At 34.0% G+C, this 14,719-nt stretch overlaps 1 protein-coding gene across 8 annotated transcripts in view; it reads left to right on the top strand.

The window, feature by feature from the left end:
• The window catches only part of PRMT3 (protein arginine methyltransferase 3), a 133,496-nt gene that overhangs the window by 78,027 nt on the left and 40,750 nt on the right, over positions 1-14,719 (top strand). For all 8 annotated transcript variants that reach the window (XM_033409393.2, XM_033409390.2, XM_049713487.1 and 5 more), the window contains 2 exons: positions 4,387-4,574; positions 6,609-6,695. In XM_033409393.2, the coding sequence (XP_033265284.2) occupies positions 4,387-4,574; positions 6,609-6,695 (275 nt within the window). The remainder of the gene's footprint in view (positions 1-4,386; positions 4,575-6,608; positions 6,696-14,719) is intronic.

Here is a 14,719-nt window from a genome sequence, read left to right as displayed (position 1 = left end):
TAGTACATATCTCAGTGTAATCAGCCACTAACAGTGTCTCATAGTGCTTAGAGGTTTCTTTAGTATTTCCATAATTTACTGTGTACTTCCTCATCTTCAAATCTGTTTTTCCCATGTTTATTATTTTTGTTCTGTTCAGTGATATTGCAGTAGTGTCATTTTCTACCTTTTTTTCTTATTATAATTTTTCAATGCATATTGCAGCAACATTTTAGCCTAGTTAAGCTTTAGAATGTGGGCCTAATCACTATTTATACATTTATTATAAGTTAACGATGAGAAGATGTTCCAATTTCCAAATAAATATTAGTTAATTTTTAAGATAACCTTATTATATAAATTATTTTTTTAAGCTTATTCAACTCCCAAATTATTTATGCATGTCAGTCATTGTATTGTTGACTATTATTTCAGTGAAGTCTACCTCCATGTGGTTCACATATATTGTGAAAAGGACAGTCTATTTTGATTTATTTATTATCTCCTTTCATTCTAAACCTTTTTCCTCTCTGGTTATTTATATACAAGCAGTGATGCTAGTGTTTACTAGGAATTGTTTCTTTATGCATCTCAGTCTTATCCTTTAGTGTCCAAAAGTTTGTGAGGCATTTCTAACGGATAAAGGATTTCCCATCTTTATCTGTTCACCATGTGAGCTGTTCTAGTGACAGATGGATTCTGGGCAGTGAATCGAGAAGGACACAGATGTCAAAGCCATGAATTTATAAATGGTCTGTTAAGAGGGTGCTTTTGTCCAATCAACACTTTGTTAATTTCACCTACAAGAAGGAATAATTATTCAATTATGCTTCTTTCTGACAAAAATCAGGTGACAAATGTGTCAGAATATGAAGGTAAAGGGTTAGTCAGGATTCTGACAAGTGGCCCAAAATTTTAGCCAGCTCTGAGGAGATGGATAAAGATTCAAATTGACATATAGCATTGATAACAAGTCTTTCATAAATATTCATAGATCTTACTAACTGAAAGATAAAAGCTAATTTCATTTCTAAATTCTAACAAATACAGGAACCATGATTTTCTGTATTATATTTTATTTTATTCTTTTGATTTTCTGTATTTTTGTGAAATATAATTAGCTTGAAAAATAAACCTTGAGGGACTTCCCTGGTGGTCCAGTGGTTAAGACTCAGCACTCCCAATTCAGGGGACCTGGGTTCGATCCCTGGTTGGGGAACTAGATCCCACATGCCTGCCTCAACTAAAAGATCCCGCATGCAAGTAAAAGATCCCGCGTGCCGCAGTGAAGATCCCACGTGCCACAACTAAGACCCGGAGCAGCCAAATTAATTAATTAATAAGTTAATAATAAATAAGTAAACCTTGGAAAAGTTAAATCATATTCCTCTTTAGTCTGTTTCTCTTATTACCAACATATTTTCAAAACTTTTTAATTAGTTTTAGTAACTTATAGTTTTTCCTTATGAATGAAAAAGCTATCCTTATTTCTTAGTAATATTACTGACTAGTACATCATATTGCTTGATACAGAGCCGGAGTTCAGCAAACTTTTTCTACAAAGGGCTAGGTAGTAAGTATTTTAAGTTCATTAAGATTTTTAATAATATTCTAAAATAGAAGAACGCTGTGAACCATGTTAAGTAGCTTGAATGTACACTGCACAACTCCAGGGGATATTTGAGCACTGTGAGTGGTGCTCCCAGAAGTAGCGCATTATAATGGCCCTGATAATGACCTCCCTTATCCATTTTTCCCTCATCTATATCAGGGATATCTATATCTGGTGTGCTGCCTGTTTTTGTAGATAAAGTTTTATTGGAAAATAGCCATGCTTGTGTATTTATATATTGTCTTTGGGGCTTTCACATCGTAGCAGCAGAGATGAGTAGCTTTAATAAAGACCATACACAAAACCTAAAACAGTCACTTTACATAAAATGTTTGCTGACCCCTGATCTGTACCCTTATTATGTTCCTCTTTAAGGGTGAAATTAACAGGATATAATGTTGGAAAGCTTACATGATGGTCATATTAAGTCTGACAAAGTATACAAAAAGAAGTTGCCAGCTATCTAACGTTGCTTCAGAATTCTGTTTCTTCTTCAGTGCTTCTCATAGTAAGGACCTGGTTCAGGAAACTAAACATACATACCTTTCCTGTAGCAGATACTCTTGCTGGGTCAGCATTTACAGTAGCACATCATTTACTTTGAAAAATTTGTATTGATCAGAAATTTAAACACAGTCAAGAGGCTTAACACGTCCGTGGAGGAAGAGGAGGGTAGAAGTAACTCAGTTTACACAGCAGTCGACTCCAGCCCAATGCAGCTATCATATCTGCCTTACATGCCCCCTTAGAGAAGACTTGAGAAACTTCTTATCAGTGACATAGCACCAGTTATTTTTTCTGGGTATCTCAGATGTCAGGTTTGGAAGAAGCAATTGCTCTGATGCCAGCAGATCTTATCGTGGGCTTTATTTAGAAGATAATTTAGTGCTGCTGTCGTTGAATAATAAAATTCCTACAGCTGTGGAGAGAAACAGAGTTTGGGGGAAGGAGAGGGTTATTTCTCTGCTGTTTAAGTCTGAAGGCTAGTTAATAATAGTAAAATTTTTTCCTTTGTGCATTTCTTTGGCACATATGTACTTGCTTTCAGTTCGTTGATATAGGGGTATGTAACTTACATTTTAATTCAAGAATCCCCTACATTTTGACATTTGAAGGACAAAGTTAATTTTGCTATTTATTAGTCCAAAAAAAAAGAACATCAATGTTATTTTTTAAATTTTGTGTTATAAAGGTTTTTACTAGTTATGAGAAGAGAGTTTCTCCCTGAACTCTCTCTTTCCTTACCTCTCTTAACACTTACTCTCTTGGTTTTCTTCTTACTTCTGTGGTCTAGCTTCTCAGCCATTTCTTTTCAGCCTCCTTTTCTTCTACTCATCCCTTAAATTCCGCTACTCATTATGTATCCCTAGGTGACCTCATAAGCTCCCATAACTTATACTTGCATTTATGTGCTCACGGTTCCAAATTTATATATTGAACCCAGATCACCGCTTTTGAATTTCAGACCTGTATAGTCAGCTGTTTGTTGGATATTTTTACCTGTTTGTCTCATAAGCATTAAACTCTCATACTCCTCTTGAATCTGCCCTTTTTTTTTATTTCCTATTATAATGGTTAGTACCACAGTTTACCCAGTTGCTAAGTCTAAAACTGTGTCATCCTTGACTCTTCCCTCTTTCTCACCTTCACAGCCAGCCGGTCTTACAGCCCTATGAGTTCTACCTCCTAAACACCCCTTGACTGTATCTCCTCCTCTCCATTCCCACAACCGTCACTCTATTTCAGATCACCTGTATTATTACATTTATCTCTTAGTTTGTCTCTTAGTCTTGCTCCCTACCTTTTATTCTCCACATTGCACTCAAGGTGGCTTTTCTAAGACCAAAATCTGATCAAGTTGCTACCCTATGTAAAATTTTTCACTGGCTTATCATTATTCTTAGAATAAAGTCTGATTTATTAATGTGGTTTACTCAGCACTGTTTTCTTTGGTCCCTCCTTTGTCGACTTCTGTTTCACTGTTCCTCTCAAATTGGAGTGTACTGTGCCCCTACTGCCCCCTCTGCCTAGAACACTCTTTCCCTCCCACTGGTAACTTAGTTGGTCTTCAGTTCTTGCCTTAAACAATATCCTTGTTCCCCTGCTACAGCTACAGCTAACTCAGATTTCTGAGTTAGCTGTTTTTTTCTGTAGGTCCCTTAGTAACTTGTGCTTCCCCTTTCTTAGTATTTATTACATCACTAATAATTGCTAATATATTTGTCAGAATTGTGTAAATGTAAGTTTGAGTAGGGACATGTATGCACAGTCTGTAAAATAGAATAACTTATCAGCACACATTTGGTGCTCATAAATGTTTACCTTTCATAATGGATGAGAGAGGGTAATATGAACTGGTCTTCTACACAACTGTAAAATTCTATCACACAACACACCTTTTTAAAGGATTTGCCTCTTCACGTTTCAGAGGAACATTTAAAGTAAAAATCTAGTACCTCTTTTACAGTCAGCATGTTTAATGTTAATAAATATGTTTATTTCAGGATTGTGTCCATCCTTTCTAAATAATTTGAGTGGGAACCCATCATTGAAATCTTTGTTTTAATCTTACCATCACAGTAATAGAAATCTTTTATTTATTATTTTTTTAAAGAGGCCACAACATGGAACTTGGTTATTTTCTCTGATCTATACCTTTGTTAATCCCCTGCTGCTAGTAATCATTTGCTAGCAATCTGTACTGTTGGATTTGATATTTATATTTAGCCTTTAAAAATTATATTTTGTTACAAAGAGAGATAATGCTAAGTTGTTCGTTGTTTTATTTGTTACAGTCTACCCTGATATTTGCACTATCAGCCTTGTGGCAGTAAGTGATATGAATAAACATGCTGATAGAATTACTTTTTGGGATGATGTCTATGGCTTCAACATGTCCTGCATGAAGAAAGCAGTTATTCCAGAAGCTGTGGTGGAAGTTTTAGATCCAAAGACTCTTATTTCAGACCCCTGTAGTATTAAGGTAGGTATTTTACTAATTTTATTTTCTTTAACAGTATGGCTATTTTTCTTAGTTTTCATTTATGAGTTTAGTATTTCAAATTAATATATTGATTTTATATATGTATCTTCAAAACAGTAATTATTCTTTCTATTTTAATTAATCTAAAGCAGCTTGATATCATAATATTTGCCAGTTCACTGTGTCATCCCTTTGGAATCACTTCTCTTTATATATTGAAGTTCCTTATACTGAAGGGTTGAATCATTTATTTTGGCTTAGCGAAGGCAAAAAGTCCTACTGTATTGTCATTTCTGCTTCACCAGCACATTCTGGCCTTATCCTAGCATCTCGTTTACAGCCAGATTATTCGTTCATATATGTTTCACACAACTTCTCTCACCCAGATTTCTTCCAGCCTTTTCAGATTAATTAATTATAGTGACTGTGCCCATGAAACTAAAACCCTACTATGTTCACATTGCTTAGTTAATTCCTTTTGTGTTTTAATCTTACTCTTCACCATGTTAATCTCTAGTTTTATTGTCAATTTTGCTATGTCGAATTTACATGGGTGGAATAATAACTTTGCAGTGAGTGAAAGTCCTGTTGCTTTTTTAAAAGACTTCTTAATTCATCTGTTTCAGTTGTATCATCAGATAAATATAGCCTGTTCAGTGTTAAGTTCAGAACATTGTCTCTTCTTTTTTAGTCCACTGTTACTTTCATAGTATTAATAGTTGTTCTCTGCACAAAGTAGATATTCAGTTAGTGTTCATTAATTTTCTTAAATTGATAAACTATTTTAAGTTAACACAAAGTTTCTCAACAACAACAAGCTGATTAAAATTGCATTCAACTTTTAAGAAAAAAAATACAGCCTGGTTAATGACTGTAGGACTGTTCACTGCCCTGGTATACTGAGTGTAAGGGATTTATTTGAGTTCTTTGACTCAGGGTAGGGGTGTAAGCCAACTCAGCATTAAGACTGAGCAGAAAGAGGAGGGTCATGTGGGTGTGCTAATTTCTCTCTCTAGTTATCTCTTTGCTTAATGCCAGAAATTCTATGAATAAATAAAATAGTTGAAATAGAAAATTTAGGACTGATAAAGGTATTTAAAAAGTATATATATATATATATATATATATATATATATACACACACACACACCGTTTCTCTTAATTTCTTTGTTTAGGTAAATATAGTATGTTCTGTGTTCTGCAGTCCTCCTATAAATAAAAGGCAACCATGCTGTAACGTTTTAAAATTTTTCTCAAACTATTTAAAATAGAGTAATGTTTCAGGTAGTCATATGAATTGTGTTCACTGTATACCTACTCATGGTAAGTCAAATGTTGACAGCCTTTACAGCATCATTTGGTCACACTGCTGTAGCTGAGTCCATCTACTCTCCATAGTGAAATGGAGAAGGATTTGAACTAGGTAGGGCAGAATAAGAAAATAAGGATATTTGGCCATTTTTTTCCTGAAGTGAATCTTCGTAGTTGGTTTTGCTCGTTGGTTGGAATTGTTGTGGTTTTTCCTAGTATGTAAGAAACTTCAGATGCACTTACAAGAGTGAATTCTAAAACACCTTGTCCTTTTAAATAGCATATGTTTTCAAGTTGGCATTTCCTACAAAAATATTAACTGTTATCATACATAATTTATTGTAAATGTATACCACTGGTGGTATACAGAATGATTTTAGTTGGAACACAGGAAAGCATTTTTTATTTGAGAGTATTTTAATGTGTCTTAGAAAAAACTTTAGTACAACAGAGCCATGATTTGATATATATTATTCTCATAAGAAGTCTAAGTAAAAAACACTAATTTGATTTAAAGAAAAATTAACTGAATAATAGTGCTAGTAGCCCTTAAATTTAGAAATAATCCCAAAAGTGGGGTGTGAATGATTAAAGTTGGCAAAGCATTGGTTTACAGTAATCCTTTTTGCATAAAAAAAAAGAAGGAATACTTTTCTGTTTGTTTCTGGTTTTGTTTTTACTATTTTTACTAAGTTCTTCCCTCCACTCTTTTTTCACGGGTAGCATATAGATTGCCATACAACATGTGTCTCAGATTTGGAGTTTTCTTCAGATTTCACCCTAAAAATCACAAAGACATCGTTGTGCACGGTAAGCTATTTCATTCTACTTTCACAAATCTCTCTAGTAGTGCAGTTGATTGGCAGGCTAATGAATTACCAGGCTTGTGATAAATGAAAAAGACTATTGCCTTTGACAGTCTATCTTTGCCTTTGTTAGACTATCGAATAGATCTGTTTTAATAGGTCAGTAGACTTCAGAAAAGTTAGTTTAGTTCAGAAGAGAAAGTATTAGGGAACCATGTTTACAGAATGATTTTTCTTTATAGATTCTTCATTATTACCTATCATATAATTAACTGAGAGTACTCAACTTTATCTTCATAGACAAAAATTAATGTCCTGCTCCTCTCAGTAACTCGTAACACTCAATTTAGATGGAAATAAGATGTTTATTTGGTGTAATATTTTATATTCTTGTGAGAAAAATAATGAAGAAACTAATTGTTTACCTTTCCTTAAAGAAGCAACCTGGTGTAATAGAAAAAGTATGCACTTTAGAAGAGTTAGACAAATCTGGTTTCACATTTGGTTCTGCCACTCACTAGTTTGTTACTTTGTTCAAGTTACCTTAGGTAATCTGTACCTCAGACTAATCAACTGCTTTAAGAAGAATATTAATAATCCTTTCTGACTAGAAGACTAGTTACATTGATTAGTGATAGAATATGTGAAAGCACCTACAATGTAGCCAGAAATGTTACTAAAATATAGTAATGCTTTTCTTAAATAATTTCTAAATGTATATTCATACTAAGGTAACAATATATGCCTTTACCGGGAGACTCAGAATGTTAATAAAATGTAGGCCTTTACTTAAGAAGGTATGAATTTACATAGGTGTTATGATATAAATATTTATATTATTTTAAATTTTAATTATATTGTTTAAAAAATACGAATTATAACTTCCGAATTAAAATTTGTATTGAAAACTGTATTGTCAGAAACTGTGTGAAACAGATTAGTCATGTTAACTGTGACTCTTCAACCTGATTCTTTTCAATACTTTGCTCAGATTGACATACAAAAGATTATATGATTTCTTTAAAATTTTTTCAGTTCATTTTGAGCCAATAATTATTTTATATCCAAATGAGTTTAACTGTGTTCTTTGATGTTTTGAGGAATTCTTTTTTTCATTGAAATTGGTTTTACAATTTTGAAAAGTTTAGTATCTAAATCCCAGATTTATGATCATTAAGCACCCATTATATATTCATTTAATTGGTGAAAAGCAAAATCTCATTTTTCCCATTCGTTTATCCCAGATTTTCTAATTCTGCTTTTTAGTAACTGAAATGATTTGGTCAATTGAAATTACAGGCTAAAATCTTTAACTCTTAGACTTACTCTGTGTTTTGATATTAGTAATCCTTGAGAGTTAAAAAAGACCTCTTTTTAAAAAAATTTATTGAAGTGTAATTGATTTACAATGTTGTGTTAATTTTTGCTGTACAGCAAAGAATGTATATATAACATATATATGTATATATATGTTATATGTATATACACATTCTTTTTCATATTCTTTTCCGTTATGGTTTATCACAGGATATTGAATATAGTTCCCTGTGCTATACAGTAGGACCTGGTTGTTTAATCCATTCCATATATAATAGTTTACATCTGCTAAGCCCAACTTCCCACTCCATCTCTCTCTACCCCACCCTCCCCGCAACCACAAGTCTGTTCTCTATGTCTTTGGGTCTGTTTCTGTTTCGTAGATAAGTTCATCTGTGTCATAGTTTAGATTCCACTTATAAGTGATGTCATATGGTATATGTCTTTCTCTGACTTACTTCACTTAGTATGATAATCTCTAGATCCATCCATGTTGCTGCAAATGACATTAGCTCATTCTTTTTTATGGCTGAGTAGTATTCTATTGTATACATGCACCATATCATCTTTAGCCATTCGTCTGTCAGTGGACATTTAAGTTACTTCCATGTCTTGGCTATTATGAATAATGCTGCTATGAACATTGGGGTGCATGCATCTTTTTGAATTACAGTTTTGTCCAGAAATATGCCCAGGAGTGGGATTGCTGGATCATATGGCAACCCTATTTTTATTTTTTTGAGGAACCTCCATACTGTTTTCCATAGTAACTGCTCCAATTTACATTCCCATCAACAGTGTAGGAGGGTTTCTTTTTTTCCACACCCTGTCCAGCGTTTGTATTTTGTAGATTTTTTAAATGATGACTATTCTGACTGGTGTGAAGTGGTACCTCACTGTAGTTTTGATTTGCATTTCTCTGATAATTAGTGATGTTAAGCATCTTTTCATGTGCCTGTTGGTCATCTGTATGTCTTCTTTGGAGAAATGTCTGTTGAGACCCTCTGCCCATATTTTGATTGGGTTGTTTGTTTTTTTGTTGTTGAGTTGTATGAGCTCTTTGTATATTTTGGAAATTAATCCCTTGTCAGTCACATCATTTGCAAATGTTTTCTGCGATTCCGTATGTTGTCTTTTTGTTTTGTTTATGGTTTCCTTTGCTGTACAAAAGCTTATAAGTTTGATTAGGTCCCATTTGTTTATTTTTGCTTTTATTTTTATTTCTTCACCCTTTCAGAGTAAGCTTATAGTTGTTTGATTAATCATCTATATTTCTTTTTTTTCTTTTTTTCCTTTTTTTTTTAAAATTTATTTATTTATTTATTTATTTTTGGCTGTGTTGGGTCTTCGTTTCTGTGCGAGGGCTTTCTCTAGTTGTGGCAAGCGGAGGCCACTCTTCATCGCGGTGCACGGGCCTCTCACTATCGTGGCCTCTCTTGTTGTGGAGCACAGGCTCCAGACGCGCAGGCTCAGTAGTTGTGGCTCACGGGCCTAGTTGCTCCGTGGCATGTGGGATCTTCCCATACCAGGGCTCGAACCCGTGTCCCCTGCATTGGCAGGCGGACTCTCAACCACTGCGCCACCAGGGAAGCCCGATCATCTATATTTCTTAAAACCTTCCTTTCCTTCCCAGTATGTGTCCTCTAACATGAGCCTGACATGAGTAAGATTTGTGGCCTAATGCGTTTATTACATTTTCATTGTCTGTGAATTCCAACCACCCACCCGTACCTGCTCCAGCTGTCTTTTGCTCTTTGACATTGTGCCAGCTCCTTACACTCTCCCCTGCCAGCCGTCTGGAGCTATTATGCAAGCCTAGTCTCTGCGGCTACTTTTTAGAATTTTTGCCTGGTTACTTGGGAATAATCCATTAGAAAAGGTATTAAGAGGATGAGTGCCTAATTGGAACTTTGTTTCTCCATTACATAATCAGAAGAATTAATGGAAATATGGGAAATAAAAAACAATGCCTGGTAAAGTGATGGAGAAAGTTACTTTGGGGAGGAAGAGGTGTGGCTTTCTTAGAGTGAAGAAAAAGATATCCAGTTTTGTACTGCTAAGTACAAACCTTCAAATACATTAAATGCTTGCTTTCTTATGCTGGAAATTTGAATGAATAGCTAAAAAATAAGATGGACGATTTCTCTGAATAGTTAAGCCCATTTGAAATCTATGCATAACCATTTATTTCATAATGAGATTCTAAATTTGTGACCTAATTAAAATATTGGAGGAAACTGGATTTTTCAAACTAACAAGATGCTTAGAACACCCTCTTTGAATTTAATTTCGATCGCATGTGTGCTGTAGACTGATAGTGCTTTTAGATGGCTTTGTGAAGTGTGTTGGAGCCTTTAATGGAAAAATATCTTTTCTTTGCAGTCTCCGCCACCAACATACACACAGACACACACACATACAGCCCAGAAGAAATTTGATAGCATTTCTAATTTAATGTTTTGCATTAGCAAACTTTATGTTTTGGGGAATTTAACATGATTTGATACTTATATGTAAATGTTTGAGTCTTGGTTGTCTATAATAGTTGAAGGATAATTTTCCAGTGAATGCTAGTAACACATACATAGCAATTTTCTGACCATTTTTTACTGTATCAGTTGATATTATTGACAGTTAAGGTCAAATCACCTTTGCTTTTATGATGAGGTACAAAGCTTTAGTTAGCAACTGGCTTCCTATCTATCATATCAGCCTGTCTACCCTTGCAGTAAATGAAGAATAAAGTCCATTATTTTTATGGAAAGTTTATAGGTGTTCAAAAGCAAATGATTTAAGGCTATACAATTTAGAACCAGTGTGTTTTATCTTGTGAGTTATGGCTTATTTTTTAATGTCATTTATGTAATTGTGTAATGTTCTCTTACTCTGTGTTCCAGCAGCATTTATATTGGCATCTGTCTGTATAAGCTCCTTAAAGATATAGACAAGCATCCTTCTCATAATCCTAGGTGTACATTAAATGACTTCTCATACTTCCTTTTATATAAATGTGAGTTGTTTACCTTAAGAATGAAAATATTTAAGAGGGTTTTATCAGATTACATGCTCACATACGTAATGTCTTTAACATGTAAAGATTTTTTTTATTTGATACATCATCTCTTAAAGCAATCATTTTTCTATCTTAATTTCAACATTATATTTTCTGTGTTTTATTCTACCTCTCTATTAGTGTGTACTGGAATAATGACTGTACAGCAGTGTGCAGTTTGTATAAACTTTCCTTAATATGATTTTAAGCCTCATTTAACAAAGAATATTATTTTTTCTAGCCATTTTTCTTTTACTGCAGTTGTTAAAGATGAACCAGTGGATTAAATAAAAAATATCAGACTTTGTCAATACTTGTATTTAAAAACCTCTTATATTTTGGATTTTATACAAGTGCATAAATATGAGTTCAGTGACATTTGAGAGCTATTTAATTTTTATCATAACTTTTAAAATCTTTATAATAATGTAAAATTTTATATTAACAGACATTTCAGTTTGTTAAACAAATATTAAATGCTGACTATGTGCCAGATACTTGTCCGAAATCTGTGGGCACAAAACAAAACAAATAAAACTATACTGTGTCCTGAAAAGGCACTTAAGTGAGAGGAGACAAGTACTGACATTTTAGTGTGAATAATAAAGATAGGAATATAGAGATATTAAGAGGGTAGTCTGAGATTGGGAGCACAGAAGTGAGGTATTTTTCTGGTGGAAAAATTATAGTTGGTAATCAAATTCTACAGCCAAGATTTCATGACAAAGAAAATAAACTTTACCTCTCTCAAAAAAAAAAAAGATTTGTGTTTTAAACAGGGAAGCCTATTCTGTTTCGAAGGATGAAAAGATTGACAGAAAAGCTTAAGTATGGTAGCCATGTAGGAAGTTCATTTTGGGGTAATTTCTATTCACTTATTTTTTTAATTCACTGGTCTTTTCTTCATTTGTATTCTTTCTGTTGTTAAGGTCACCAATAAATATTTTCATTTTAAATATCATGTTTTTTAGTTGTAGAATTAATATTTTGATTGAGTTATTATTTTTCATCTTTTTAACCACTTTGGCCAATCTTTTTACCTAAATTCCTTAATATTTATAATAATTCTTTTTGCTAATTTTTTTTTTTTGCTAATTTGATCTTAATTTGCTAATTAAGATCTGTTTGCTAATTCTATGAGCCACTTGCAATTCTACGTCTGTTGCTTTTTTCTTTTGACTGTGGTCACATTTTCCTATTTCTTCTCATATTTCATAACTTTATATTTTATGCTAGACATTGTATAAAAGATAGTACAGTCTTATGTAAGTAATACTTTCTCCTAGACAGGCCTCCACTTACCTCTGTCTGGTAGCTAGGATGACGGCCTGATCCCTTTTATCTAATCTGGAGTTGAGCTTGATCAGGGCTGGGTACCACTGCAGTTAATTTACTGTGACTTGAGCATAAGATTAGGCCTCTCCCTCTTGCCAACTTCTTGGAAAGACCATCAAAATAAAGCTGAGTTTAGGGAGGAAAACAGAGTTAGGATTATTTATGGTGTTTGAGAGATCTGATTTTCAGAGGGTCTGTCTATGCAGAGCAAGGGATTAGAGGGGAGAGGAAAGGTCCTGATCTGGGTTTGGCATAGTTCATGATCTAGTTGAGAATTGGTAGTGCCAACTAAAAATTGTCACTTGCTGTCTGCCTTTACAAGGATTAGGTCACTAATCTTCATGAGAGATTAGTTGCTCCCTCTTCAGAGCAGTTCCTCAGTGCTATCTGAGACGCTGTGTCCTGGGCTAGAGTCCCCATTTTGCCCCAAATAAAACAACTCACAACTCTCACGTTGAGTTTTTTTTTTTTTTTCAGTTGACCGTAGACACAGTGAGGGGTGGGTTTCAGAGTGAGTTTTGAAGAGTAAACAGTGTAGTTGAGCCATCTGCTTTTGAGAAGAGGGTGGTGCGTATTTACTCTCAGGATTAGCTGAAAAGTTTATTGTTCGTATAAATGGGTTTTCTTAAGATGCCTGAAACAAACCACCTCATCTTTCTGGGCAAGAGTTTGTGGAATAGCAGAGAGCTGAATAGTAATACCTTGCTAATGATGACAGCGAACTGTGTGGTTGCAGATGCTTTTGGCTTTGAGATCTAAACGCTGCAAGAAAACCTTTCTCTTCCTGTTTTGTCGTACAAGCACCAGCTTCATCTGCCTTCTTAGTTTGCAGAGATGACTAGATATCCCTTTCGGGATTCTCCAAATTCCAGTGCACCATACTAGCCCAGACCTGGCGGTCAAAAATTGGTTGGGTTTTCCTTATCCCAGCAAGGTTCCTGTGCCTGTGGCATTTTTACTGCTTTGCCCACCCATTGCCCCAGCATTGGATAGATGCTCTCAGGTGACAGCAACTGTTTCTGCCTGCTCAGTTGGGAAGGGCTCATTCCTCTCTGGAAATAATTTATTTAGACTTTTTTTTGCATCCAAGGCTCTTTGATGGTTTTAGTGAAAAATATAATTGTTTAGTTTCCCCAGTTTTTTGTTGTTGTTGTTGTTGTTGCATCAGAGTAAGGAGAGGGTCTTTTGCAAACATACCCTACTAGAAACAGAAGTCCCTGAATGCATTATTTTAAAAGACCAATCTAGAAAATAAATCTGGGTCTACACATTTAGGATTATTTTTAAGTTAGGAAAAGTAAGTGAAAATAAACAAAAGTTAATGAGTGAACTGAAAATAAATTATATGTTACCTCTCAATTCTCATTTTGTTTTTTTTTTTCTTTTTTTAAAAAAATGATATACTTGATGAATGGTAGAAACATATATTTAAGAGGCACTGATATTTAGCTTTGGATGGAATCAGAACAAGTCTTGAGTTACAGTTTTTAAGGCTAATGTAAATGTTATTAAAAGAAACTTTAAAGTGTTTACCATTCTAACTTTCCTGATTCTCAAGGAGTACTCATAGTACTTGTTTTCATTTTACACTTTCAGTAAGCTTTAAATTTTTCTGATGGCTAAAGAAGAAACATCAAAATGAGCCCATTTCTTTGCAGTTGTGTTCTTTAACTCTTCTTTCAAAGCTTTTTAAAAATCTCTGACAGTCGAAGCCTACTAATTTTAAACTCATTCCTTGGTATTAAATCAGTTCTTAGTACTTTTGGGTGTAAATTGACGTAATTTTGACCTTGCAAAGCCAATCAACTAAAGAAACTATTAAAACACATCTGTGTTTCTTAGAAATAGTAAGATTTGTCTTGAACTTGCATCATAGATTTTAGTGGGACATCTGGTATATATTTTAACAGGCTTCATTAAGTAAATTTTATGTCTCGGAGGGAGAGCATTTCTAATTGTGAGACTCCACCTCTACAGTCAGTTTTAGGTTTCTACTTAAATGAATAACCATACAGTCTAGAGCCTGTTCCTAAACTTTCTGCTCTCTTCTGAAACCTGAACCTTTGGAGTTAGGCTTAGATGGTGTTGAGAATACTTAAATCTCTTTATTTCCAGGAACTGGTTATTGAATAGTATTATGTGTTAAGAGCTGCAAGGCATTATAGTAATATAATAGGCATTAGGCAATATATAAGGCATTATAGTAATATAGCTGCAAGGGAATATAGTAATTAGCCATTAATGCCTCTATTCATGAGGCATTAATGGGGGAGACAGATATTAAAGTTTACTTTGTGGCTATTAGATAATACCAAAGAATTAAT

Source organism: Orcinus orca, chromosome 8 (genome assembly GCF_937001465.1).
Source record: "Orcinus orca chromosome 8, mOrcOrc1.1, whole genome shotgun sequence".
Taxonomy (NCBI): Eukaryota; Metazoa; Chordata; class Mammalia; order Artiodactyla; family Delphinidae; genus Orcinus; species Orcinus orca.
This window is presented reverse-complemented; position numbering and strand designations above follow the sequence as displayed.